General features: G+C 45.8%; 1 protein-coding gene across 1 annotated transcript; it reads right to left on the bottom strand.

The window, feature by feature from the left end:
• Nucleotides 1-11,271: 11,271 nt before the first annotated feature.
• On the bottom strand, nucleotides 11,272-25,192 carry Nudt7 (nudix hydrolase 7). Its single transcript, XM_026392992.2, has 4 exons — nucleotides 25,079-25,192; nucleotides 22,887-23,040; nucleotides 18,354-18,512; nucleotides 11,272-15,091 (listed from the first exon to the last, which is right to left on the bottom strand). The coding sequence occupies exons 1-4, from the start codon at nucleotides 25,111-25,113 to the stop codon at nucleotides 14,729-14,731; spliced, it is 711 nt and encodes a 236-aa protein (XP_026248777.2). The 5' UTR covers nucleotides 25,114-25,192; the 3' UTR covers nucleotides 11,272-14,728.
• Nucleotides 25,193-27,054: the final 1,862 nt, after the last annotated feature.

Genomic DNA, 27,054 nt, shown 5'->3' with positions numbered 1-27,054 from the left:
CTTTGAGCTATCCCTGAGGTCTGAGTACTTTGAGCTAAGAGAATTCATTTGATGAATTAAGTCCAACACCACAGCTTTATTTTCCCCCTACTAGCTGAGCATAAGTGTCGATTTAACAGTGCTGTGTGCCCTGCAAACATCAATGGCCTCCTGTTCCAAACGAAAAAGTTCATTAGTGAGCTTACTTCCTGATGTGCTGTTAGCCAGAAACCAAAGTTAATGAATTTTGTCAGATTGCCTCCAGTAGAGGGGAAAGGATAGAATTCTTTAGCAGTCAACTGCCATTCCGTCATCTGCTTATTATTCTCTTCTGTTTTGTTTTTAATGTCACTCCTAAGGGTCTTCTGAACTTAGGATGGCCTGGAATTCTTAGGGCTAAATTCCATTCTATTTCCCTACCTTCATAATGTCTTTTAAAATGTCTGTAAATCTGCTGCCCAGGCTGGAAAGGCAACTGTGGGTTCTATGACAAGAACCTAGAAAGGAACAAACTTTTGACACAGGTGGGCCTGGAATACAGTTGGCCCTCTGTATCTGTGAGTGCTGCATCTATGGATTTTTTAAAAAAATAGTTTTAGCTGTAGATGTACGCAATACCTTTATTTTGTTTATTTAGGTTTTTGTTGTGGTGGTTTGTGGGTTTTTTTTTTTTTTTTTGTGTGTGTGTGTGTGTGTGGTTCTGGGACCAAACCCAGTGCCTCATGCATGCTAAGCAAGTGCTCTACCACTGAGCCACCACCCCAGCCCGTATCTGTGGATTTAATCAAGTGTGGATGAAGAATGTTTTTTAAAAATTGTGCCCATTTTGAACATATATAGACATTTTGTTCTTGTCATTATGCATAACAACTATTTACATGGCTTTGATGTTGTTTCTGGGATTATAAATGATCTAGTTATAAAGTGTATGGGAGTGTTCCAGAGGCTATGTGCAAATACCATGCCTTTTCTGTATAGGATTGAGCATCCGTGGCTGTTGGTGTTTATAGGGTCCTGGGAATCCCAGTGATACTGAACGCCAGCCGCCGTGGTGCTATTTGAATAGTGTGGAGCTCTTGGGAAGCACTGACCTTCCCCAGATCTCCTTTGGCTGCATGACGAGACTAAGGGTTCCAGTCCTGCACTTAGCATTGTCAGGACAACAGAATAAGAGGCAGAGTAAGAGCACCATGGATCTGCACGGAATTGTTCATTTTGCTTGTTCTTTGGTGCTTTTCAGGCCCAGCCATTCCCAGTAGGAGGGGGTAGAGAGGAAGTCGTGGGCAAAGGTTTGCCTGATCCATGTGAGCAGAGAGCAAAGGTTTTCAAATCTCCATTGAATTACCCGTTCTTCATTTTGAATCAACCCTCTACAGAATGAGACACAAGAGCCTGGGTATGTGAAGGCTAGGAATCTTTATTTTATTCATTATTTGCCCCCAATATCTACCTCTAACTTAAACCCAGGACAGGATGCTTGCAATTGTAGAGTGGATTGGAAATTCTGCAAAATTCCAATTTCCCCCTTTTGGGTGAGCAGGGCTTGGCCCATGGCTTTACATACACACAACAGTTGCTTAAGGCCGTGAGCTGCAGCTTAGGCTGAGCTCAGGCACTCAGAGGGTTCTCTCTTTGAGCTCTCTGACCACACTCCTTTTTCCCGTGGAGCTGAACACGGGGACTGCTGAGGCAGCAGGAGAAACTGGCCACCACAGTCCCTTTTGAAGTTGAACCATGACCTCCCTGGTCCTCTCAGGCTCTTCTGACCTGGCTCAGCTTGTTGTCCTAGATTTGATTCCTTCTGAGCGGTTTTCTCCTAAGGGACCTGAGGTTCTCCTGACCACGTGTTCGCAATGGGGTCTGCGTGGGACTCTGACATGGTGTGTTGCTGGACCTCTCACTGAGGCCAAGTTCCAATGTACTTTTCTAGGATGTGGCTTAGCCCGCATGTGAATTGGCCGATGACAGAGAAGACCCCAGGGGAGAGGGCCACTAGGTCACGCACCTTCTGTGCATTTAGAGAACCTCAGGCTTCTCAGATATTTCAATATGACCAATTTGTACTGCAGAAATGTGAATCGAACCCCTTGGGTGTAGCGGGTCCACGGGGGGCGTTTGAGGGAAAGAGGAGAGAGAACAAAAGGAAAAATGGCCTCAAAGCCACGAACATTTTATCCTAGTGTCACCTGTCCAGGTGAACCTATGTGTGGCAAAGGTGTACCAAGGATTGCCTTTATCTGGTCATCCCAGCTGAATTCAGTAGGTGAAAATTCAGGTTTTACAATGTGAATTCTTTCTTCTTTCTTTTGAAATTTGGGGATAGTAACTAAAAAATTCCTCATATTCAAAACATGCCGAGTCCTTATGTTCTATGACCTTTCAAAAATCTTGTTTTTAAAATTACTTTTTCTGACCCTCAAGGCAATGCATACTTGTTTTAGAAATCACGACACAATAACAAAAATGAAAACAAGATCAAAACCCCACCCAAACCCAAAGCCAGGAAGGATGGCTATAATCCCAGCCCCTACCCTGAAAAGATGATTTCTAGCATGTTGGTGAATTTCATTCCAAATACAACATTATGGAAAAAAACTGACAAAAATGGTACCCTGTATATATACTTTTCTATACCTTACTGTAATTTATTTAAATATTTCACAAGTTGTTTGGTGTCTGTGTTATCCTTCATTTTTCCTAATGTGTACAGCCAAAGAGCTTGGCTAATTAGCTGAGAGTAAATTAGACTTTTTTTTTTTAAGAAAAAAGTCAGCAATTATAAAACATAATTAAAGATGCATAAGTGGTTATAAAATTAACCCATGTTGGAACAAATGATCAATATTAAAAATAGTAAAAATAAAAGTAGTAGTGCCTGGGAATGAGTATATAGGTCTAATTTTTTTGTACATAATCACTAATATGATTTCATTATTGCACTGAGCTACTTCTTTGTGAGAAAATGACTTTGATCATCCAGTTTAAAATATAAAAGTGGATTCATTCATTCATTCAGGTTCTTAGCATTCACTGTGTTCCTAACGGAAAACAAAATACAATAATAAAAAGGTGCCTACCCTCATGGACCTTTTGTTTTAATGTGAGTGGTAGGAAAAAAAAATGCAAATAAGTAAGTATGTAAAATATCAGATATGGAAGTAGAGTACAGGAAATTAAAACATGGGGTGTGTGATAGGGAGTGAGTCGGAGTCAGACTTTCCTAGGAGGGAACAGTGCACAGAAAATGGGCGACACTGTGGCAGCTGCTTGAGAAGACAGGACGAGCACCGGCTGGGGGAGAGACGGTGGATGCCCAGGTGCTCTGGAGGGAAGGGGCACAGCCTGCTCCGGGAGCAGGAAGGGGGTTCTTACTGCAAGAAGCTGCATCTGAGGTCAACAGAGCCTAGACCGTGCCAGCTTGGTCAGTAAGGAGCAAAGGCAAGTTTCATTATGGCACAATCAGAAAGCACCGGAGGGGCTGAAGCCAAGAAGGGGCAGGATGCTACTCATGTGGTCAACAGATGGCTCTTGGGATTGAACAACCGGGTGCAGCGTCAAGAGTAAGCCCAAGGGGAGGCAGGTTAGGAAAGCCGCAGGTGCAGGTGGGAGGTGCTGGAGGCTGGGCCATCTGCCAGGGCAGGTGTGAGGAGCAAGGTGCACCGGGTTGTGGACTGCAGGCAGAAGGGGCCATCGTGCTCCTGGAGAGAAGGCAGGAGACGCAGGAGCATAAGGGAATGGAGAAAATACCCACGGACCTGCTAAGAAGAACCGTGGTTTTTTTCTGGTGAGCGTTTTTGGAGAAAGAGAAGGACAAGATGTTTGGGCACTTGATATATATATATATAGCAGTGTGTAAAAATGATTTCTGATAATCATAGCACTCTCCATTTATTAAGTTCCTACCGAGTACTTAACACTAGTCCCTATCTTTGTTACTGTGTGTAAGGGAGACACAAAGATGCATATTGAATTGAATTCTATCCTTTTTAACTTACTTACTAAATTACCAAATAACCCATGTTTTCCATATGGCCTTTGTCCCTCTGAGGATTGCATTGCCAAGGAAACAGATTGCTAAGCAGGGGCTCTGCAGCTAAATCCTATTAAATGTGCAATAATTCAAACAAAATGCACAAAGCCAAACAGCACTTGAGTTTGGAATATTGGCTTTCAAATATCATCCCCTTCCTAATGCCTAACTATAGACTTAATAAGGTCCAACATTTAGATGCCTGTCTAATTCTGCCCAGAGTTTTGGACTTGTACATTCCTGCCCCAAATCCCTACTCTGAATGTCAGAATTTTTAATTAACTTCCCCAAGTGGTATTTTCACATAATAAACTCTCTGCATGCTGCTAGCTTTAAATGGTAGGGGGTGGGGGGAAAGTGACTCTTTTCTTCTCCTCAGAATTTACCTTTATAAAACGTAAAGCAAACTGCTTACATACCTGTACATACCCAAATACTGCTGGAGAAAGTTCACAACAAGAGATTTCAAAAGCAGGAGCTCAGAGACCAACTAGTTCAAATCCACTTTACACGTAGGGAACCTGAGGTTCAGCAAGGTTGATGTATTGGCCAAAGTTACACAGCTTATTCCTGGGCAGTTTCACGAGCAATGTCCACTTCCCAGGCTGATGACTTAATGCCATTTTTCTAAGTCTCAAGGTTGTTCCTCTAATCACCCCACGCCTAAAAATGGCCCCCACTTCCTCTTCTCTCCTCTTCACTTCCTCTTCTCTCCTCTTCACTTCCTCTTCTCTCTCCCTACATCCTCTGGGCCCAGGCTCCCTGACTGACACTCATGGCCTTAGGCCTACCCTCCCCTGCCCACTTCTCAATACTCACAATACTCAGGACTCGCTCCTGGAATGCAGCTGAACACTCCAGGTCTCACATCGAACCTTGCCGTTCGCCCCCCCCCCACCCCCTGTCCCCGTTCCTCGGCCTCATCCGTCTCCTTGCAGGATCAACGAATTTACACATCAAATTGGGTTTTGCACAAATATGTTTTCCAATCCAGTGCCCATGGGTTTTCCAATCAGACCGCTCTCACTTGACCCTGGTCATTTCATTAAAGAATATCCAGTGGAGTGCAAAAAAAATGTAATTGGAATCAGTGCACCACCAATAAACACTTATGTAGCAAACTCACTGCTGAGCTCATGGCTGCAGATGGGTCCTGGGGGGCCTGACATGCACTGGGTCCAGCAGGTGATGGTCCTAGAGAAAGAGTGTCACCTTAGTGGTGGGGAAAAGGAAGGGTAGGAGCACTGAGCAGCACAGCATCTGCCTGGAGCCTGATTGACAGAAACGATGGGACATTCCAGAAGAGAAACAGCACAATGCTCAGGTGTAAGTTCTGCTTCTTGGATGTGCCATGGAAGTTTACCTCAATCTTCCCGTGTCTCTAACTAAGGGCGAGTGGGACAAAAGGCCCTGAGATGCAGAATGCGGAACTAAGAGTCACTGAAGCTGGAAATGGAACCAGAGGCGATTGGAAGAAATAGAGGCCCTGAAGGATTTGAATACATCTGGAGGAACACATGGAGCTCGGCCCTAATTACAACAAGGACTTAAGTCAAGGTCATTTGGACCTGAAGGGACATGGGTCCCAAATCTGCACAGGTGGTCAGGCTAGAAGGATGAAGAAGCCCTAGTTCTAGTCTCCTGGCGCTCACAGTACACCAAGACAGGCAGCTACAGAAATAACTACGATACCAGGCGAGGATCAGCTAAAGACAGAGTTGCTCACTGGTGTCCACGCTCGATAGGGTGCCTATTATATAATACTCACCAAGTGGGGTGGGGTGATTTACAATATCGTCGGGTCACCTGGGGTCGTCTGTTGGGAAGTGACTGAATTTATCTTAGCCCACTGCTTTAATAGCTAATCAAACAGAGGATTTGACTAGAAATAGTTGCCTTTTAGTTATTTTTTTTTTCATTTAACTCATATGCATTGAGCATCTACTGTTTACCAAGCATTGTGTCAAGTGTTCAGAGCACAGTGATGGACTCAGATTGAGACTTGATTTTGCCATTATGAAGCCTGGAATCTGGAGGAGTCAAGGGGCACTAATCAGCAAATCAAAGGGACAACATACTGTTCAAGTTATGAAGGAGAGGCCCATGGTATCAAGAGGGTTCGTGACGAGGGGAATTAACCTAGTTAGAGGCTTCTGAATGATGAGTAAGAGTTAACAAAGCAAAGGGAAATGTGAAATCATTGCAGAGTGAGGGAACTGCTTGTGCAAGTGTCCTGTGGCATTAGTGAACAGAACCGAGGTCAGTGCTGGGGGAGTGGATGAGCAGGGAGGGGGCACGTGGTAGAGCACAGATAGAGAGGCAGACAGGAGCCAGCACACAGACCTTGGGAACTTTGGCAGTCTTTCCTAGAGAAGACAATGAGAATACATCTGGGTGTCTCAAACAGAATGATCCTGGGTTAAGTGTTGGAAAAAAAGAACTACCTTAGGAGAAAGAAAGTGCACGGCAATAGTTAGCAGACAGAACGAGAGTTGGCAGATCGGGGTAAATTTAGTAGGATTTGGTGACAGATTAGATATAGGAGTGTCTTCATGTGGATGTACCTAGAAACAAAGAAACAAGTCCTTTATTTGGAATATATGGGGTGGGGAAAGGAGAAGAGGAAGGAAAGTCAGTCAATAAAGAGGTATTAAGCCAGCTCCCACAGCAGGCAATGGGAGTTTAATTGAGTTTAAAAGTGAGTGCAGAGCACATGGCTGAGAATTATCCCACCAAGGGGCGAAGAAGCCGGTACATTGAAATACCAAATCCCATCAGCCGCTTGTTGACTTGGGGACATTAACTCTGGCACTTCCAGCTTCCAGCCAAGGATTTGGAAAAGTCCTTTGGGAACAGAGATACAAGTAGTGGTTGCTAGAAGTAGCCTGGAGCTCATTGCAAAGGTGGGGTCCTAGGGTTGTGTGGGGGACACTGACCACCCTATCGGGGGGCGAGAGCTACAGCAGGGTGTCAACAACAACTCCAATCTTTGGGTTGAACCACTGAGGGGAGAAACATTGGAAAACACTCCATGCCAGACCCGGTCTATGAGAATGCCAATGAGGTACAGGGCCTCCCCTCATGGAGACTGCAGTCTGGCCCAAAAGCCCATTAGTGAGGATACTCAAAGGTGTATCAAAGAAGGAGGTGGCCGGCATGTAAACATGGGAGACCATGAAGTAGGGTGTGTGTGTGTGTGTGTGTCCATGCACAATAATTTTGGTCCTAAGTGAGGTGACCACTACTTCAGTGGTGTCCAGGCCAGGTGTCCTTGAGAGCACCACTCTCTGATGGAAACATATTGCAAGCCATTTGTTCATGTAATTTCAAATTTTCTAGTACCTACATTCAAGAAAATAAAAAGAAACAAGGTAAGTTTATTTTATTTTATTTTTTAAAGAGAGAGTGAGAGAATTTTTTAAATATTTATTTATTTTTTTAGTTCTCGGCGGACACAACATCATTGTTTTGTATGTGGTGCTGAGGATCGAACCCAGGCCGCCCGCATGCCAGGCGAGCGGGCTACCTCTTGAGCCACATCCCCAGCCCATAATTTTAATACTATATTTTATTTAACCCAACATCTCCATAACGTTATGATTTCAACATGTTGGCAACGCTGAGCCTTTGACACCTGCTGTGTATTTTATAAAATCTCGAATCAGACTCACCACGTTGCAGGCAACTGTAGGCCCACGTCTAGTGGCTGCCATGTTGGAAAGCACAGCTCTCAAGTTCATTCCTGTGGGTTAGCCCAGACCCAAAAGCTGACCCAGGCTTAAGGATGATCAGGGATTTTGATTCAGACTTTGACATGCTTATTTCAGAAAAGAGATGTCAATGACGTGGAGCTTAAGAAAGACACGGGTGTGCTGACTCGGGTCTGCAGTGCCTAGCTTGCTTCTCAGGGATCCTACGGAAGAGTCAGAGGGGTGACTGTAGAGGGCACAGGGTGAGAAGAGCCAAGAGGGGAAACCATTCCTCCTCCTCCCTCATCCAGCAGAGCAGGTGCCATTCCACGTGGCAGGCTCTGGGCTTCCCACCATGCCCCCTTCCTTGTGGACTGGGCCAGCCTCTCACAGAGGTCAAAATGCCAGATGTCCATTTGTCCTTTGATCTTTCTGTATGGCCTGATCAGCTCCGTGGGTCACAGAGTGAGTGACAATGGCAGAATTCTAACCCTGGGTTTTCCATCTTCACAGTCTTCCCTAGCACACCACAGTGCCTCCAGAAAGTTCCGCACACGTGTAGCTTTACTCTCAGTGAATAACGAACAGAATTACTAAGGCCCCCACGGTGTGACAGGGGTGAGGAAAGTGAAGGAGGGAGGATAAAGAAGGCGGTGACGAGCACTGTGGTGTGGGGGACACTGTCGGAGGATGTTAGAGAAACCCTCAGCTTGCACGTTAGAGGCCATGAGAACACTCAGGACCCCAGTGCCCACAGGACACGCTGAGGACTCCCCTCACTGTTCTGTGCTGGGCACTCACTCCGCTGTCCTCTCATTGCAAACAAATGCCATCTGCTTCCCAGGGCCAACGGTGACCCACAGACAGCAGGCAGACAGACTCTGGGGCCACTCGGACCTACACCCAAGGGATTTCCAAGGGGATAAATGTGATCAGCTACTTCAGGCTGAGTGCCAGACCCTGACAGTCCACGGTGGCCTGTTTCCGTGTGACCAGAGACTGAGGGAGAGCTGTGTACCTCAAAAGCGGCAGCTGTTTCAGAAGGGAGGTGACCAGGGACCTAGGGTTGTCATTAAAAAATTACCACAAATATAATACAGAAATGTATGATCTCACTGTTCCAGAGGCCAGAGGTCAGAAATGAGGGTGTCGGCAGGGCCATGCTCCCACCTGAGGCTCTCAGGAAGGTCCTCGCGGCCACTTCCACCTGATGGTGACTCCTGTTGTCCCTGGGCTTGGGACAGCACCTCTAACCTTGCCTGTCCTCCCACGGCACTCTTCCAGGCTGACTCTAGAGCTCTGTGTCTCAAACCTCCCTTTCCTCCTGTTATGGTCTAAAATAAGCAATATAATTTTATAAGAGATAAATCAGATTATTACTAAGTCATATTGATAGGGCACAGGCTATAGATTAATAGACATAAATCAATAAATAGAAAATAATAAAAATAAAAGTTAAGGTCAAGATACTTAAACATGTTTTAAGTTTTAAGATAGAAATAACATTACAGTAGGATAAACACATAGCCTTATATAGTACAAAGATATAAGTTTTGAGGATATTAGTGATTGGTATAGATAATACAAGTTGTAAGTATGTGTGGCGGGGGGGGGCATAGGTTAACTATAGTCATAGGCAAATGTTAAGATGATATAGGTTAAGTTACAAGATAAAAATAATTAAGACATAGTCATATTAAGGCAAAAATTGTTGTAGGCCAACATGAGTAAGCATGGCTAAAGGGACTCCATTGCTATTCCTGTAGGAGCCATTTCTGGAAAATCAGCGTCTGAGCTGTCTTCCCCCAAAGAGTTGTGTTTTCTGTACTTTGTACCCTGCAAATGTACTAAAACCCAAACCATACACCCACCTTAGGGGGTCTTTAGTTCTGCTTAGGGGCTCTAAAGTTCCACTAACTGCTGTTTTAGCTTCTGTGACTGGCTAGCTTGCATGCTAAGAACTTCCCAAGGCTTGTGGTTTTTATCCTTAACTGATGAAGGTATGAACAGGGAAATTGCTGTTCTCCCACAGAGATTCAGTCTCTACATGTGGGTGACAGTCCCTGGCCAATAAAGCTCTCTTTGATTTAAATTCAGACTTAGAGTGTTTTCTGAAGTGGCTCCTCATAACACTCCCATTTATAAAGATGCCCGTCATTGAATTTAGGGCCCATTCGGCATCCAGGATGATCCCATCTAAAAATCCTTAACCACATCTGCAAAGACCCTATTTTCAAAAAAGGTCACATTCACCAGTGCTGAGGTTAGGATTGGGATGTGTCTTTGGGGGGCCGTTTATTCAATTCACTAAGATGCACTGATTCATGTTTACAACAGGTTAAGAGTTCTAGCAAAAACGTTCCCCCTATTTTCAATATATCCTTGAGCCTGATTGTAGGCCATACAGATTTATAGTCAAAAAAGAAAAATGTAGGCAATTTCTCAGATCGTCTTTTGGGATCCATGAAATGTGGCAGATTCAGAAGACAAGCTCAAGGCTGGAAGAAAGAGATGGAAACAGCCCAGAGTGGAGAAACAGACACGAGTTAAGTGAGAAGAAAATAATCAGAGGAAATCTTAAAAGTTTCCCATGGATAATAAGTGAAAAGAAAAATGACCCAGAAATGCCTGTGGACCATGGCCCAGTAGGGAATAAAGGCCTGAGGACGTAACATGGAGAAAGAGGAAAGTCACAGTCGAGGAAAATCTCACGCCAAGTCCACAGCTATAAAATAAAAACCTACAGACTTGAGTATGGGAACTTGGAAAAGGATCTTTATGTTGCTTCAGGAATTATTTCTTCTCCATCCAGTTGCATCGGGTGGAATCTCTCACATGGCAACTGCTGCTCAGAGCCAAGACACGATTCCACCAATTATTGGCCAATGAACCTTTAGACTTTGACTTCTTGGGCTCACTTCCAAATATTTCCCAAGCGTATGTTATGTTCCAGTAGAGGTCAAAGTCTTTGGGACCATCTTATAGACTTAGGTCACTTATGTGAGACCAAACAAGTCACAGATTATTGGTCATCAAATTAAAGGCTACCTTTGGGTCAGTCCTTGACCCCTGATCCACTCACCTGAGGCCAGGGGAAGTCAGACTGAGGATCTCATGGTCTGTGGATCTGTCCTTTTCAGGATCATATTGGACAAACAAAAGGATACACAGGTGCACTACAGGTGTGCAAAGGATCAATGGAGTGTCCACAGTATAAATAGGGGTGGCTGAAGATATGTACACAGAAGATGAACTTGCAAAGTCTGGGCTACGTTCAGCAGTGGGACTGCACAGGGAGGGGAGTAGGTGGGGATGGGATGGCAATCAGGAGTTCTGAATGGAGCATACGCTCCGCCCCCAGTGGGGGCCACAAGTATGTCACAGCTAAGACAACTGGACCGTGTGATGATCATGCATCAGTTTCATTAGGATCTCATGTTATTCTCAAGAAACCAAATGAAAAAGAGAAACAGCAAAACTCGAGCTGTATCATCTCATCCGAGGGGTGGAAGGATGGCTCCCAACTGATCTTTAACTAGAGACCCGGTATCATGACTGAGTTGGCAAATTAGCAAGAATGCCAGCACTTCATTTATTAATTGGTATGTTCCATTTTAATTAAAATCATCCTAGCTAATTACTCATCTCGATGTGTTCAATGCCAGCTGAATAGGCTGGAGGACATGATTAAGGCAAAAATAAACTCTGCACCCAGTGCCCTGGATTCACCCCCTTACTTTCCCTCCACCTGAGGCGATGCCAGGGAAGTGGGAACTCAACCTTCCCTTCTGCCTCATCTCGGAATGAGTGGGAGGAGGAGAAAGAGCATGGGCTTTGAAACTCATAATTTGGGTTCTGATGCTGGCTCTGCCATTTACAATCTGGGTGACCATGAGCAAATAGTCAACCTCTCTGACCTTCTAGTTGTCCTATCTAAAAATAGGAACAGCAATAGTCCTCACTACAGAGAACTGGTATGAGGGGTAAATGGAATAAAGGGAAGGACTGGGTACACAACTGCAGCTCAGTACACTTTAATCCCAGGCTTGGCACCACCACCCACTCACTAGGGTGGCATCTCCTCGTTCGCCAGGCTCAATTCAGACACTGCCTCCTTCCAGATGTTTTCCCTGAGTCCCAGATCTGAGCTGGGGTCCCTCTTTCTGTGGGCTTATCTTACCATACGACTGTATTTGTTAGCTCTTGTATTTACTTCTAAGCCCAGCAGGTGCACACACCCTTCAGTGAGCAATTGTGGTTACGACTGAAATGAAAACAGTATTTTTCTTTCTGTGTATCTTTTTAAATGGCTTCCAAGTTAGTAGGAGATAAACATTTATTACGTTATTTGGATCTAACTACATAATAAACAAAATTGTTAGGTGTCTCTTTTGACTTCGATGTGCCTTGGAAAAACTACCAAGATGCCAAGGGCTCTGTGACCTGAGAAAGTTCTAGAACCCCTAGTGGGAAAATGATGCAGCTGTGGTAGAGTGACGATAAGGCCATAATTAAGAGGTAACAGGAATCCGTCCTTCTTATTTCCCAGGCACCGTCTGAGCCCCTGGGAGTGCTTTCAGTGAAAGGATCCTGTATTACTCATGGAATCCCCTGACAGGCCAGAACAGAGAGTTCATTCCTACAAGTTACCAAAGAGGAAATGGAGGTCTACAGAGGAGGGATAACTTGCTCAAAGTCACAGAATGGGAGACGCTGGAGCTAGTTTTCACACCTAAGCATCCTGATTCCAGGTCAGGGCTCTTCACTTCTTTACCGACACTACAGGGCTGCTGAGAATCTGGATCCCAGAATCCACTCACAGAACTGGGGACTAGAAGGAGAAGATGCTTTGGGTTGTCTCCTAGCCCACACTGACCCTCACCCTTGAAAGGCCTCCCAGGTTACTGGAGACCTCCCTGGTCACCCCGCAGTAAGCCAGAGGGAGTCTTTTCCAAGGAACTGGGGACTGAGGCACTGAGTTCACTGAGTTTCTGTGGCTTGTCTGTCTGATCAGGCAACTCTAACAGACATTGGCAGGATGCAAAAAGGAGGCCTGTGACCTCTACTTTTTGAGGTAGCAGCTGCATTGGCTCCCACTGCTATCCTTCTTGGAGTTGATTTGTTCAGGGGCTTTGTAGATTCCCTGAGATCTGCACCTTGCCAATAACTTCCCTCATTTGATCCAGATTTGTTGCTTAATTAGAGCCCTGAACATAGATGTCATAAAATACACTGCTAAAAAGATGATCCCTCCACTGCTAAGTATCCGGCACTGAAAACCGGGCGTCCACAAATGTCGCTCAGACTGCAGACTTCAGCTGGGCCATCTCCTCTCAGAAGCCAGGCGGATCTGTGCACTTCATGTAAATAAACAGTTCGGAAGGGTGGCTTTCTGTATTGCCAGAGAGGTCGGCCATCTACCCGGCAATTATGCCACTGTCAGACTGTAAATACACATTTGCAAATGCCTCTGTAATTGTTCAGAAACAGTTGGGGCTGCTCATGGAGGGCTAGTTACAGAATGTTAATGGGGTGGCTACCCAACATCTGCTTTCAAGGCTGCCGCTAGATTTATGCCGTTGAAACATTTATGGGTATAGAGCAGGGGAATGGGTGTTTGCCTCTGCCAAGTTTCAGAAAATAAAAACTCAGCAGCTGTGGACAGTTGCATGGCAGATTGATGGTATCGCAGTTTCAGCAAGAGCAAAGTCTTACTTAAAAATGCTTTGGCTTCCTAAAAATTAAGTAACACTCAGCAAGGCGTGAGACTGCCACCCCAGAGCTGTGGTTGTGCGGCTTTAGTCGCCGGCTTCTCTGACCTCACGAAACACGGTCAGTGTCATGATTAAGCAAAGGCATTCCTGCTGACTCCAAAGCATGGTTCACGGTGATGCCCACAGAAGTGGTGGATCTCGAGGCAGTCTGTTCAGAATGTTTGTCTTTTGACTTTCACTTTGGGGCTCATGTTTGGAACCAGGTTTTCTGCCCTCATCATCATGAGATATAGATGGTTCCCTCTCCCAATCAGTAGGTGTACTGGCTTCTCGAGTTCTGGATTTCGACTGTTTTAGCTGACATCTGCAAAACCCCCAGGCCCGTGGAGAGCACTGTGTATATACGCCACAGAACCTACGTACTGGAATGCCAAGTGCTATTTGTAACAAACCCCTTAAGCTTTGGCAAATGATCATTTAGCCATATTCAAGTGTTACAGAATATTACTTAGGGTTACAGAAAGCATGTGAAAAAGGTACCCCAAATTCCAATGGCAGAGTGATGATAGAATTTTATTCTTCCCTCCTGGGACACATCCCAAGCATCAGTGCGGGTGGGACGATCACTTCACTCTAGAGTCATTTGAAGATCTGAGCTCTGACCATCTTTTGGTTCTGCCACTGCCCCTGGAATTTTCCTTATCTATACAGTGAAGACTGGGTTGCAGAGAAGCCCATAGAACAGCTCATGGAAGAGACAGAGTGGACCTAGGGAAACTGGCTTGTCTCTTAAGCTGGAGACAACCTCAAGGTCAACGCCCACCTCCATTATACTGGCCTCAATGAAATCCCAGAGGCCCACTTCATGGCAGGGATCCTGGGGAATGCTGCTGCCCCCTGGGGCACCTGCCATGGAGGAAAGGGAGGGCAGGTGCTGACAGCCACCAAGCTTCAGCCACATCTAACAACAGACTAAAAAGGACACTGCCCTACACATAAGATAAATGCCACATGGTCACATGTTATCAAGAGCTCATTATCTGCCAGATCCTCTCTCTCAAGCATTTAAGAAAGCATTAGCATATTGTGGGGGAAATCAAATGACACTGTAAATACACTTTCCACTCTTGAAAGACTTCTGCTCTTCCAGAGAGATATCAATAGAAATCAACTAGGAAAAAAGGCAAGGTTTTTACTTTCATAGGCAGGAAAGTCGTTCACATCTACCTGATCCCTATACCTGGTGTTTTCTGATGCTCTGTGCATAAGCTCACCCCGGAGACCTTTGGCTAGTTTTTGGATTTTGATCTAGTAAGTCACAGCTGGCTTGTAGCATATTTATGAAGGAAGGACTTTTCACAAGATGCTATGACATCATCGAGATTAAATTCTATCTCAAAGTTAGGTTTTTCCCCCAAAATAATTAAGGCAACCAATAGAGCAAGTTTTGCAGTCATGCCCCTGATTATGTAAGTCACCCCATCTTCAGGATTTGTGTACTCAAAGCAATGAAAAACAAAACCATGTCCAAAGTGTGTGACGTACTTCTGGGAGTGGACCTTCGGATACAGGAAGTAGTCCAGCGGCACCAGGAACACATCCTTGACTTCATCAGGATTAGGCTGGGCCTGGAAGTTGTGGTCTATAAAACCCACTACTGGGGTTACCAATGTATCTTTCTAAAAGCAGAAAATAAAATACATCGATTAAGAAGGGCAGTGATATTGTTTCAAATGTCAAACTCTTTGCCACGTCTATGTTAGTAAGCCAAGGGCATCAGTCACAAAGGTGGGTAGTGAAGGGGGAAGAATTTGCTCTAGAAGCAAACTCACAGTCTTTGTTCATCTCAATTTCTCAATGGAGTTATTTTGGAAATACCCTGAAGACTCCACATAGTCCCTCACGTAATGGGAGATGTCTGCCCGACCTGAGGAGGCAACTTGTGAGATGACTCTGAAAACATTATGTGTCATGAACATAAACTGGTATGAAAACTGGTGCCTTCTGTTTAGAGTAGTGTAAAAACGACACTTACAAAAACATCCCTGTGGCTTAGGAATTGCATGTGTGTGAGTGTATCTGCATCATAAATTCCTCTCAGCAGGAAAAGATGCATGAACGAAGCAGAAGCATTACTTGCAACAGCCTTGGTCTCTAGAGTTGCTGGTCTTCATTCAGTTCTTGGATATTTACATTAGATGAATTGTGGTTATAGCCATATGCTAGAATACTATGCAGCAAAGAATGTAAATACCTTTCCCTCACAGTAAAGACTAAGGTATTCTCTCTCATCAACAGAAAAGTGACACATTAGTTATGGCATATTTCCATTTATGGGGAATTATATAAGATATATAATTATATAAGATATATAATTATATATATAAGATATATAATTATGTATCTTATATAAGATATAATTTTATATATAATGACATATAAATTATTTTTTCATAACATACATATTTATATTATGGTGGGGGGATTTCTATCTATATCCACAAGTGCTTGCAAATGAATGAGGTCTGTTTGGTGAAAGATGCTCCGTCCTGGGAATCTTGAGGCCAGGACTGAGTTGGGTACAGGAGCTGGTAAGAGGGCCAGAGGGCCACAGCCTGCCTGGGAGAGGAAGGGGAGGGGGAAACCAGCAGCACCCACTCCGGTTGTGACATCCCAAGATATCCCCAGCCATCCCCAAATGTCCCTAGGATGGGAGGAGATTGCTCCAGATCACTCCAGTTTAAAAACCACTGAGCCAGGTGTAGTGGTTCACACTTGTAATCCCAGCTGCTTGGGAGACTGAAGCAGGAGGATCTCAAGTTCAAAGCCAGGCAGAGCAATTTAGTGAGAACTTGGTAAGACCTTGTCTCAAAATAAAAAATAAAAAATAGCTGGGATGTGGCTCAGTGGCTAAGCACCCTTGGGTTCAATCCCTGGTACTAAAAAACAAAATCAAACAAACAAAAACCCACCAAACCATATTATGCTCATAAGTGATCGATAAAAGTGTTTCTTGTGATACAGCTTAGAGTTAGAAAGGGCCAAAACACACAACAACATGCCCCAGCACGTTCACACCCAACACCTTTCTTTACAGCCTTTCTTCATCCCAAACTCTCAATGGAGACATTTTGGAAATACCCTGAAGACTCCACATAGTCCCGTGCTGGTCTGGGTCTGCAGTGAGTCCCAGAGGCCCGGGTGGAAGGCTTGGGCCTCAGCCACTGGCGCTACCAGGAGGTGACTGAAGCTTTAAGGGGAAGTTAGGTCATTGGGGGCATCAAAGGGGTTGCGGCTCTCTGTCTCTTCCACCTTCCTCTGTTCACTCCCCTGCTGCCAGGAAGCAAGTACCTGTCCAACATTTGCACCCTGCCTTGATGTCCCACCTGGCCACAGGCCCAAAGAAAGGTCCTCCACCGAGACCTCCAGAATGGGAGTCCCCACAAACCTTTCACCTGTAAACCCATCGTCTCCCAAGAAGTGAACACTGCCCCACTCAACCATGCATGTGAGCCCAGTAGCTCCCGAGGGCCTTGAAGTGAAGCTGCTGTCATGTGGGGACCTCTTAAACATTATGTCTCAATGTGTCAATAGTGTTCTGAAATAAATCCCTAAAATGTGCTAGGGGGTTTGCAAAAATCAACTGAAAAAGAGTACCCAGTAGAAAACACTATTGAAAAAAGAAGGAAGGAAGGAAGGAAGGGAAGGAGGGAGGGAGGGAGGGTGACACAACTGGAGTAAATTACACATTTCTTATCTAATCCCATGTAAACTGCCCTCCCCCACCCCCACACCCCTCCCCAGACACACACAAACACACATACACACACACACAAGACCGTGCATGCAGTTATTGGGCAGCCAGGAGCTTCTTCCAGTCTAACCTCTTCTGAGTGACAACCTTAACCCTCCTGTTTTTCAAATGGGCTTAATTAAGAGAAAGTCTCAGAATCACTGACCTTCACAACACTACTCCACCCAGACTTGAAGCCAAATGGAAAACAAAAGCCAAACTAAGCCACTGGCTTTTTAGTGGTTAGGCAGAATGGGATCATTCTTTCGAAATAAAAATATACCTGGAAGCTCAATATATCAAATACAAAAAACCTTAAAGCTATGTCTGTTATCTTGGGGTGAGGGCACCTGACCGCTGCAGTGTCCTCCCCCAAACCATGACCCCAGTTCAACCATGAGAAAAACATCAGATGGTTTACAAAAATACTTGACCAGTGCACCTCAAAAAAGTCCTAAGTCTGAAAAATCATCATGGACCAGGGGACCAAGGAGACGTGAAAACCAAATCCAATGTGGTATCTCAGATGAGACCCTCCACAGACCAGAGACGGCAGGAGAAGCTAGCAAATGGCAAATGAAATGTGGACTGAGTTAGCCATCGTGTACTAACACTGACTCTTTAGTTGTGACAGATGTCCTACAGTGATGTAAGATGAATTCCTTTTGGTTTTGTCTATGCTGTGTTCGCTTATACTATCAAGGAGATCCTGAGTCACACAAAAATGCAGTTACAAAGAGGAGTTTCCCGCCACTTGCCAGCTCAGGGCTCTGCTCAATTGCAAAATCAAGTACCCATAGGGTAAAGGTAATGCCCTGGTTTCCTCAGGGATAATATTTGTTACATAGCACACTGGAGTATTTTTTTAAAAAAGCAAATTCTCCAAATAAACGTATCCTGGAACAAAGTCAATATGAACTGAATGCTAATGAAATAATTCTGAAGCATCCACAGCACCTGGTCTGAAACTCACTGATGAAGCTCAACCCTTTCACTTCTGGGGAGGGGAAGAAGGGTTGGCTTGGGGCCACCCAAGAACCCAGTCTGGGAACTCTTGGGCAGCACTCTTTGGGGTCACACTTGGTGGAGTGTGGGATCCTGAGGCGGCAGATCCCCCGGGCACCCGGGAGGGGGAGGAGAATCCTTACTTCAAACAGATAAGGCACCAGGCGGCTGATGACCTCCACTTGCTGAGGACGCAGCCCCACCTCCTCCTGCGCTTCCCTCAGAGCTGTGTCTATGTCATCCTTGTCCGTGGGATCCCTCTTTCCTCCAGGGAAGCAAACTTCTCCAGGTGACCTTCTTAGCTAGGCATGGAGAGAACAGAGGTGACGTGTGGATCTCAGGGTGGCACCATTCCCTCACTCAGCAGATGCCTACCCAGCTTCTGCCCACCATCCCTACCCGGGGGCATTAGATGGTGAGCAAGAAAAAGCATGAAAAGTATTTCTTTGAATCCTTAAACAAAGAAAAAGAAATTCTAAAGAATTCCCCTCACAGCTAATTTTTCTCTACCTGTTCCCAAAAGATACCACCTACACAAACAGATTGACGCTGATGGAGAAAGGCTGAAAGGAAGGATAATTTTATAAAGGGCAAAATTACTCACGGAGCACTTTGCCAAGTCCTTTAAAGTGCTTACCGCGTGTTAGGCGACAAGGACTTTCCTCCCTGGGTCCTCAGCTCTATAAACCACTCTTTTTTTAAAAAGTATTTTTAATAAGGTCACATAATAAAAAATTAAAGCATTTAAAAGTGAACAGCTCCTGGGTGTGTGGAGCAGGCCTGTAATCTCAGAGGCTCAAGAGGCTGAGACAGGAGGATCGTGAGTTCAAAGCCAGCCTCAGCAAAAGAGAGGCGCTAAGCAACTCAGTGAGACCCTGTCTCTAAAATAAAATACAAAATAGGGCTGGGGATGTGGCTCAGTAGTTGAGTGCCCCTGAGTTAGATCCCTGGTTCCCCACCCCGCAAAAAAGTGAATAGCTCGGTGATAGTTAATATATTGGCAGTGTTGTACAACCACCCAATATCTAATTTCAGAATATTGTCATCACCCCAAAAAGAAATCCACTACCTGTTAAGAGGTGATCACCTCTCACCCCAACACCCACCAACTGTCTGTCTCTGGGTCTCTCCAGTTGGGATGTTCTATGTGAATGGAGTCCTGTGTGGCTTTTTTGCCTCTCCCTTGGCGCAACGACTATGCACATGTGTTTCAGTCTGTTCACACATCTATTCATGGATAGACACACAGGGGAACTAGGGCTCAAAGAGGTTCCACAACCAGACAAGGTTCACACAATGAGCTGGAATGTAAATCAAGGTTTAATTCTAGCCCCTGGGTTCTTAATTAGCACACCTTCAATTCATCAAGAGTTTATTAGGATCCAGAAAATACGGTCACTGGAGTCATTAACAGAAACCTGTGGCAGCGTCTCTGTGTATCTTGTAAAAGAACATGGGTCCCTCCTGGCCCTCTATTGCCCCTTCCACCCCATCCCCAATTCCATTCCTTCTCCACCTTAGGAGAATTTGAGAAGAGAGTATGTCTCCATCTGTGGCATCGTAAATATATCCCTCTTTCTCATCTATCTCAAGTGATTTCTCTCAAGTCCTGAGCAGGGATAGAGGCACAATCCTTCCACCCTTCTCGCTTCTGGAGGATCCAAATTCCCAGCAAACTGACCCTCATTTCCCTTATGCCCACCCCAGGCAGTGCCCAGTGTCCTCTCCACTGAACTGTCGACGAGACCTCAGCTCAGCAAGACTCCTGGCCTCATCTCAACTGTGTGCCCCTCCCAGAACTGTATGATGGTGACGTGGTTGAAGTATGTGCCACAGGGTCCAGTCTGTGCTAGCTACTTCACCATGAGCAGCCCTAAAGTCTCTCCAGGGTTAGGAGCTCCGCCCAGGGCTCATGGTGGCATCCTTAGCACTGGGGCTGATGAGGCTGCATAAGAACAAACACGACGCCTGCTGTGGTCTGAATGCCTGGGTCCCCCGAAGATTCATGTGTTGAAATTAAATCTACTTCAATCTGACTGTAAGCGTTATCTGGCTGCCTGGGCAAGAGATGCCCTGTGAGGCATTCATTGCCGGAGCTTCCCGGCTCCCTGGAGTCACATAACTGGGATCCCAGGAGACTCCTCCTGGAGGATGGGGAAGAGGCCTCCGATCATCCGTCCACTTGACTTGGATGTGTGCCCTCCCACTCGCCCTGCAGCTTGGAGCAGTTCCTACCCCAGGATTCAGCCCTAAAAGGAGACTGCAAACTGCCCAGTGTGTCGTGGGGAAGGGAAAAGAGGGCAGTTGAGTGGGCACAGCTCTGGCATGCCAGAAGACCTCCATGATGGCTGTTGCCCTCTGTGTTTTCCTTTTCTCCTTTTGGGGTCCATCTTGTCCACCAGACTCCTCTCAGAGCCTGGGGCAACGATGCCGCTGCTTCAGGGCTTCAGGGCTCTGCTCTGCATTATCCCCTTCCCCCACCCTCCTTCCCAGCTCTCTGGGGCTTGAAACAGGCAAGAGAAAATTCAAGAGCAACACAGAGACTGAAGTCTTAGGAAATTGGGCTGAAACTTTAGTCGGCTTCTGAGTAGAATTTCATAAGGTTTTGTTTAATAAAAGTTTTATAGTATTACAGAAGAAGAGATTGAGAGCTTCTGTTTTGAGAGTCCTTTTTAGCAAAGCCAGTTTGTGAAGAGTCAGCTTTAGAAAGGCATCTGGAATTTCAAAACAGCATAAAATTTTCTTAAGAGTAGAGTTAGCACAGATCCCAAATGGTCTTTACTCCCTATTAACTGGAATAGGCATACAAAGCCACTTGAGTTGAGCTGGTATGCTCTGAGATCTTTTTGAGATGCTTTCAACATACATTTAAAATCAGGTCCACATAAAAAACAAAATGAATTCTGGAGCTGAAGCAGCCTGATCTTATTTGCCAATTTGCCTGCTCACTCACCACAGCGACCTCATTGTTCTAATGGCCTTGAGAAGGGGTGTCAGGACAGCATTACTTCATCCCGACAAATGTTGTGATATAAACCTTTAATTTTAGTGTTAGAATACAGATTTTAGTGTGCCCCTGTCACCAGCTGCCTTGGAGTTAAATATAATGACCGTAAATTGCTTTTTTCAAGGTGTTGTAACCAGAGGTCTATTTCTTGTGCATTCTGAGACCTCTTGGGTGGGTGGAGTGAGGTCACATGGCAGGACCACGCCCATCAGCCTTCCCTTCCCTGCTCTCAGAAGGAGCCCAGATGGCAGCATGTGTGAGGAGGTGGCTATGGGAGCCATACCTGTGTTGCTCCCAATTTATCAGCAGGAAGGACTTGAAAATGTGGGTTTCTTTCTTTTGTTCTTTTTTCTTTTTTTCTTTTTTTTTTTTAAGGCTTGCCCTGGGCTCCCATACAAAGGCAGAACTCCTCTGAATGCAACAGGAGATCTACCAGCTTGAGGGTTTGGTCTTACCTAGATCTTCTACATTATTGTCTGTCTGGTAATTCAAACAATATATTTAAGTGCCAGGCCTGTGCTTACCGGCAGACCTGGGAACAGATCCCCGTGAAGCCCCTCCCTCAGGAACGTCAGGATTTTTATTGCTGTGTGTTTGTGTCATTAATGTCTGGGCCAGACCAGAAAGAATCCACATGTGTCTCCTTCCAAGTCCACAGGTGTGCAGTGGACAACCTCAGCTCTGCTTTCTTTTCTAACAAGATACTTTCCATCATTCTGTTTAAAAAGCCCAGTTATATCATGGTCCATTTCTTTTTGTACTTGGGTAATCTTGGAATTTCCATTTCCCCAATTCTTCCTCCCCCAACAGCAAGGCAGGATGACAGCACCCAGGGATGCAGGGGTAAGCCAGAAACCCTATTCCCAGCCCAATCTTCCTTTCAAGTGAAATCATTTATCTTAAATTTCAGGCCATGTCTGCCACTTGACACAATGACAGCTGTAACTACGGAATTCTTGCCAAGTGCCAGAGATGTTTTAGGTGCTTTGCAATTGTTACCCCGTGAAACCCTCACAGCAGCCCCTCGAAGGAGGTATTAATATGTTGTCCTCATTCTACAGTGAAGAGAGAGAAGCACGGAGAGGGTAAGGAACTAGGACAAAGTCATACCACGGGCCAGGAGAGAGCTTGCCCTCCATGTGGGCAGCTAGCTGGCTTTAGGGCCACGGCTGCTAATTTGCACGTTCCAATATTTCACATCATCCCTGGGGTGAGCTCAGCCTAAAGCAGTGGTTCTTGGCAGGGGTAATTTTATCCCTCCCCCACATCCCTTCCAGGGTGGCAGTCAAGGTCTAGAGACAATTGTAGCTACCACAGAAGTGTGTGTGCTAGTGGCATCAAGAGAGCAGAGGTCAAGGATGATGCCTGACATCCCACGGTGCATAGGACAGGTCCCCAACAGAGTCATCTGGCCCACACTGTCAATGCACCACGACTAGGATAACCCTAGTCAAAAATATTTTAAATTAAATGCTGGCTAAATTCCTTATTTTTCTTTCCGAAACCTCCCCCTCCCCCAAGCCCCATCCTGTGGCTTCTTATACCCTTCCAACATCGTGATTTTGAAAGTTCATTGGAGAATCAAGGCCTCAAACTGTGCACAAGTCACAAAACTTGATGCTGTTTTCAGACATCCTGAGATGATGGCAACAGCCTCTTGTTCACTTACCTTCTCCGACCGGCGGGTGAAGAGCAAGTGAAGTTTTCCTTCTTTAACCAATAATGGCAAAAGGATGGAGTATTTGTGACTTGATAAGTGATCATATTTGGTCCCAACATCAAGCTTTTTCAAACGGGCTTTCGCATCATCTATCAAATTGTTTCTGAAATGAAAACAAACCAAACATTTCAGTAACCAAAGTTATGGCAGAAATTTTTCAGTCCTGCCTATATTTCTCCTTTTGTGTGCCTTGGAGTTTACCATTTCTGAGTCTCAGGGGATTTGTCAACAAAGTGGCAGAAATACTAGTATTTCAATAGCATGATTTTTGGTAAGATTGAATGAAGCAAAAAACCACTAAGCACAGAGTTAAGTACATGAGTTTACTTTGAAAAATCTAAAATTAAAGAATGGTAAAATGTTTTTTCAATAATGCAGAAGATAAGCTCACTAAGAAGGTCATTATAAGGTTGGATCATTTTCTGTTTCCTGGCCCTTATGTCAAGGTACCAGACCCTATGTCTTACAACGGTGCCTCTCAACTGAGAAGCTATAGAATCACCTAGAAGGCTGCTCACAACACAGTCTGCTGGGTCTACTCCTACTGATAACTCAGTAACTTTGGAGTGAGGCCTGATAATTAGCATTTTATCAAACTCCCAAGAAATGGTGTTGCAGATGCTGCTGCAGAATAGGGGAACGTATGCTGAGAACCATCCCCTGACAATGAACTCGTGTCTGGATAAAAGCACAAATGGTGCTCTTTTCATGGGGATTTGTTTTGGTCCTTTTGACAAGTCCTTTTTATGTATTGGGTTGAATACTGTTCCCCCCAAATTCATATGCACTCAGAATATTACTTTATTCAGAAATAAGATCTTTGCTGATATAACTAGCAAAGGGTCTTATGATACAATCTCCCTGGTGACTTTACGCCTGTAAGGAAGAGGAGACAACCTGGAGAGATAGGTGCACACAGGGAAGTCCTGTGAAGATGGACACAGGGACTGGAAATATGCCATCACAAGCCAAGGTATGCCAGAAGCCCCCAGGTGCTGGAAAAGGCAAGGAGGTATGCCCTAGAGATTTCAGAGGGAGTGTGGCTCTGTCAACACCTTGATTTTGGACTTCTAGACATCAGAACTAGAGAATAAATTGTTGTTTTAATCTACCTGGTTTGCTGTACTTTGTTATGGTAGCCCTAGAAAATGAACACAATGATTTTAATTTTGTGTAGGAAGGCTATATTACATAGTGAGTAAAATCAGATGTGTAAGTTAGCCAGAACTGGTTTAACAAGGGTACAGAAATAACTTCTCTAACCCTTGCTGTGATCTGTGACACGCCTGAGTGTACTTATGAGGATTAAGTGACATTCACATACTGAGGCTGGCACTCAGCTGCTGCTCTATGATTGGTAACCAATGTCATCATCATCAGAAAAAAAGTTGTTTGCTACTTTATGCTTCTTTTTATGTGGCAGGGTGCTCACTAATGTGGTTGGGCAACACCATCGATTGAAAAAACGACCAACGTCCTCAAAACAATCACTGGCAAAGGACTTCAGAGTGTCCCCTGCAAATAGGACTCTGTCCAGAAAACGAAAAGGGACAGTACGGAGTGGGGAAGGACCTTTCCAAGGGGAGCTCTTAAGAAGCCCCCAGAACTGACCAGTGGAATCAGGAGAGGAAAAAGACTGCAAAAACATGTCTGTCCACTGTAGGGCTGGCCCTTGGAATAATCACCAGGAAAACACCATCAGCAGCTCTGGGCAGGGCTGGCAGCAGGAGCTCCCCACTCTTTTCTCACAGAATCCTCGCAGCAGCCCGGCAGGTGAGAACCTGATTGCGTCCAGGTTCAGCGACACTAGGGAATAGCCACTAGGTCACTAAGGGAATAGCCATCAGGGAACCTGAGGTCATCAGAGGACCCGAGGTCTAGTTGCAGAGATGCGGTTGGCAGAAGAGAGAAGCCGGCTGCGAAGGGGAAAGCGCTCTGTCCCCACCGCCAGGAGCAAACCTGCGCCTGGGTGAATCACGCTGGCTGAGGCCGGTCAGCTCCTGGAGGGGAAGGTGGAGCGTCCTGGGGCTGTGCACTGCCCAGGTGCAAGGACAACGGCCAGCTAAAGGTCTGGGAGGCGCCCGGGACAATCGAGGAGGCCTGCGAGCGCGGCTAGGGTGCCAAGGCCGGGAGCGGTTTACCTGCCAGTCTCCTGAAGCTGACAAAGCCGCGACATGGTCCTGAGAAGGTTTGTTTCCAGTTAGAGACTCCCCGGCAGGGATCCGCCCGAACCCGCATGCGCAGAGCGGCCTTGGCCTAGGCAGGCTCTGGGGGGCGGAGCTTAGCGGAAGAGGCGGGTCTAGACCTGGGGCCGTGGCAAGATTGGGCGGGGCCTGCAGCCAGGGGCGGGGCTGGGGCGGGGCTGGGGCGGGGCTGGGGCTGGGCTGGGGCGGGGCTGGGGCGGGGCTGGGGCGGGGCTGGCAGGGTTCAGGGGCGGGCCTTCCTAATCACTCAGAGCAGCTTCTGCTTGAAAAGGGAGAGGCACTTTAGAAAGCATGACATTGACAACTGCAAAGACGTTTGAAAAAATGAAAACAGTGCTGGTGAGGTGAGAGGATTCTGACACTCGCATCAGGATCTGTGGCTTTAGTGTCTGGGGCCACAGGTTTTTTGTTTTTTTTTTTTTTTTTAACAGCAGGAAGAAAATGAGCGGAATAATAAGCAACATATAAGAATGAACACAGCCAGGATTATATTCATCTTTATACCAATGCATCATAAAATATAATTCGTGTATTATTATTTTATGGAAAAAGCTGTCTATAAAAATGAAAGTGCTTATGGGGGCTGGGGATGTGGCTCAAGCGGTAGCGCGCTCGCCTGGCATGCGTGCGGCCCGGGTTCGATCCTCAGCACCACATACCAAAAAAAAAAAAAAAAATGAAAGTGCTTAGGAGATATGAAAGTCACACTGCGCCCCTGGGTCAGGAGACAGTTGGGCCACAGTTCCTAATGCCTTCAAAACCGATGAACCGGCATTCAGAGGTTTCACCAGGGAAGTCATGGCCAAAGCTGGGGAGGGTCCAAACCAAAAGCTCTTGACCTCCCAAAAATACTGATCGTGGGCTTTACCCACAGTAGTGCACTGAATCCTCTGAGCAGCCCCCTGAGGTAGGGTGGTCTCTGTAGAGACATCACACCGTCCTTCCTTTCCAGAGTAGGAGACAAATTGTACCATGCTTAAGACCCTACAGTTCTGGTTCATTCTGAGCTCTGAGCATCTTTATTTCAACACCACCACACTGAAGCAATGACCCTGTGTAGGTCTCACTGTGAAGAAGGAGATACACTAACTCCTCATCCAAGTGGCTCCTAAGGGCCAGGCATGAGGCATCAGCCCTTGACCTCTAAAGTCTCCAAGTGTAGTGGGGTGATAACAAACACTCTCAGCTCTGGTAATTCAGTGTGTTCTTGGCTCTGGGTGAGAAGGGAGGGAACAGTGGTTCAGAGGATTGAGTTGGAAGGTGAAAACTGTTTGGGGACTTGGTCTTCTCTTCTTTAGACATCCTTTGACTCAGTCCTCATTTTTGAAGATGAACAAACTAAAGCTCAGAGTGGGAGTGCCTTTCCCATAGTCACACAGCAAGTAAATGATGAAGCCAGGTGTTGATTCCATCCAGTGATCTCTACCTGAGCCTCAGGGTGTGGAGTTTGAGAGTTAGGTGGGATTTCAAGAGGCCCAGGTGGGAAAGACAGCAGTCAGAGAGCAGGGAACAGCAGAAGTCAAGCCTGGGGGAGTTCAGGGAGTCCTATTCTAAGGGGCCGGTTGGTCAGCGTGGCTGGGACAAAACGGATGTCCTACAGAGCAGAGCCCTGGACGTAGATGAAAAGTCCTTGGAAGCTACAACCAGAGGGAGATCTACCTTCTTTCTAAAGGAAAAGGAAGAAGAAATCTGGGTTGTAGGAAGATCTCTGTGGCAGCAGAAGATGGGTTGGCAGTAGAAGACACTGGGTGGTGGTGGTGGGGCTTTTCTGAAAGTCTGGGCTCAAGAAACCAGAAAAAAAAATGCTGCTAAACTTTCTGAAAAGCCCCCATATTCCCAGCACCCAAAAGTCAGAGTGTTGAAGGGGTCTGGTTGGCCTTCATGCAAAATGCAGCCCCGGAAGTGCCTCAGGT

Source organism: Urocitellus parryii, chromosome 15, assembly GCF_045843805.1.
Source record: "Urocitellus parryii isolate mUroPar1 chromosome 15, mUroPar1.hap1, whole genome shotgun sequence".
Lineage (NCBI taxonomy): Eukaryota > Metazoa > Chordata > Mammalia > Rodentia > Sciuridae > Urocitellus > Urocitellus parryii.
Note: the sequence above shows the minus strand (reverse complement) of the source record. Positions and strands in the feature narration are given on the sequence as shown.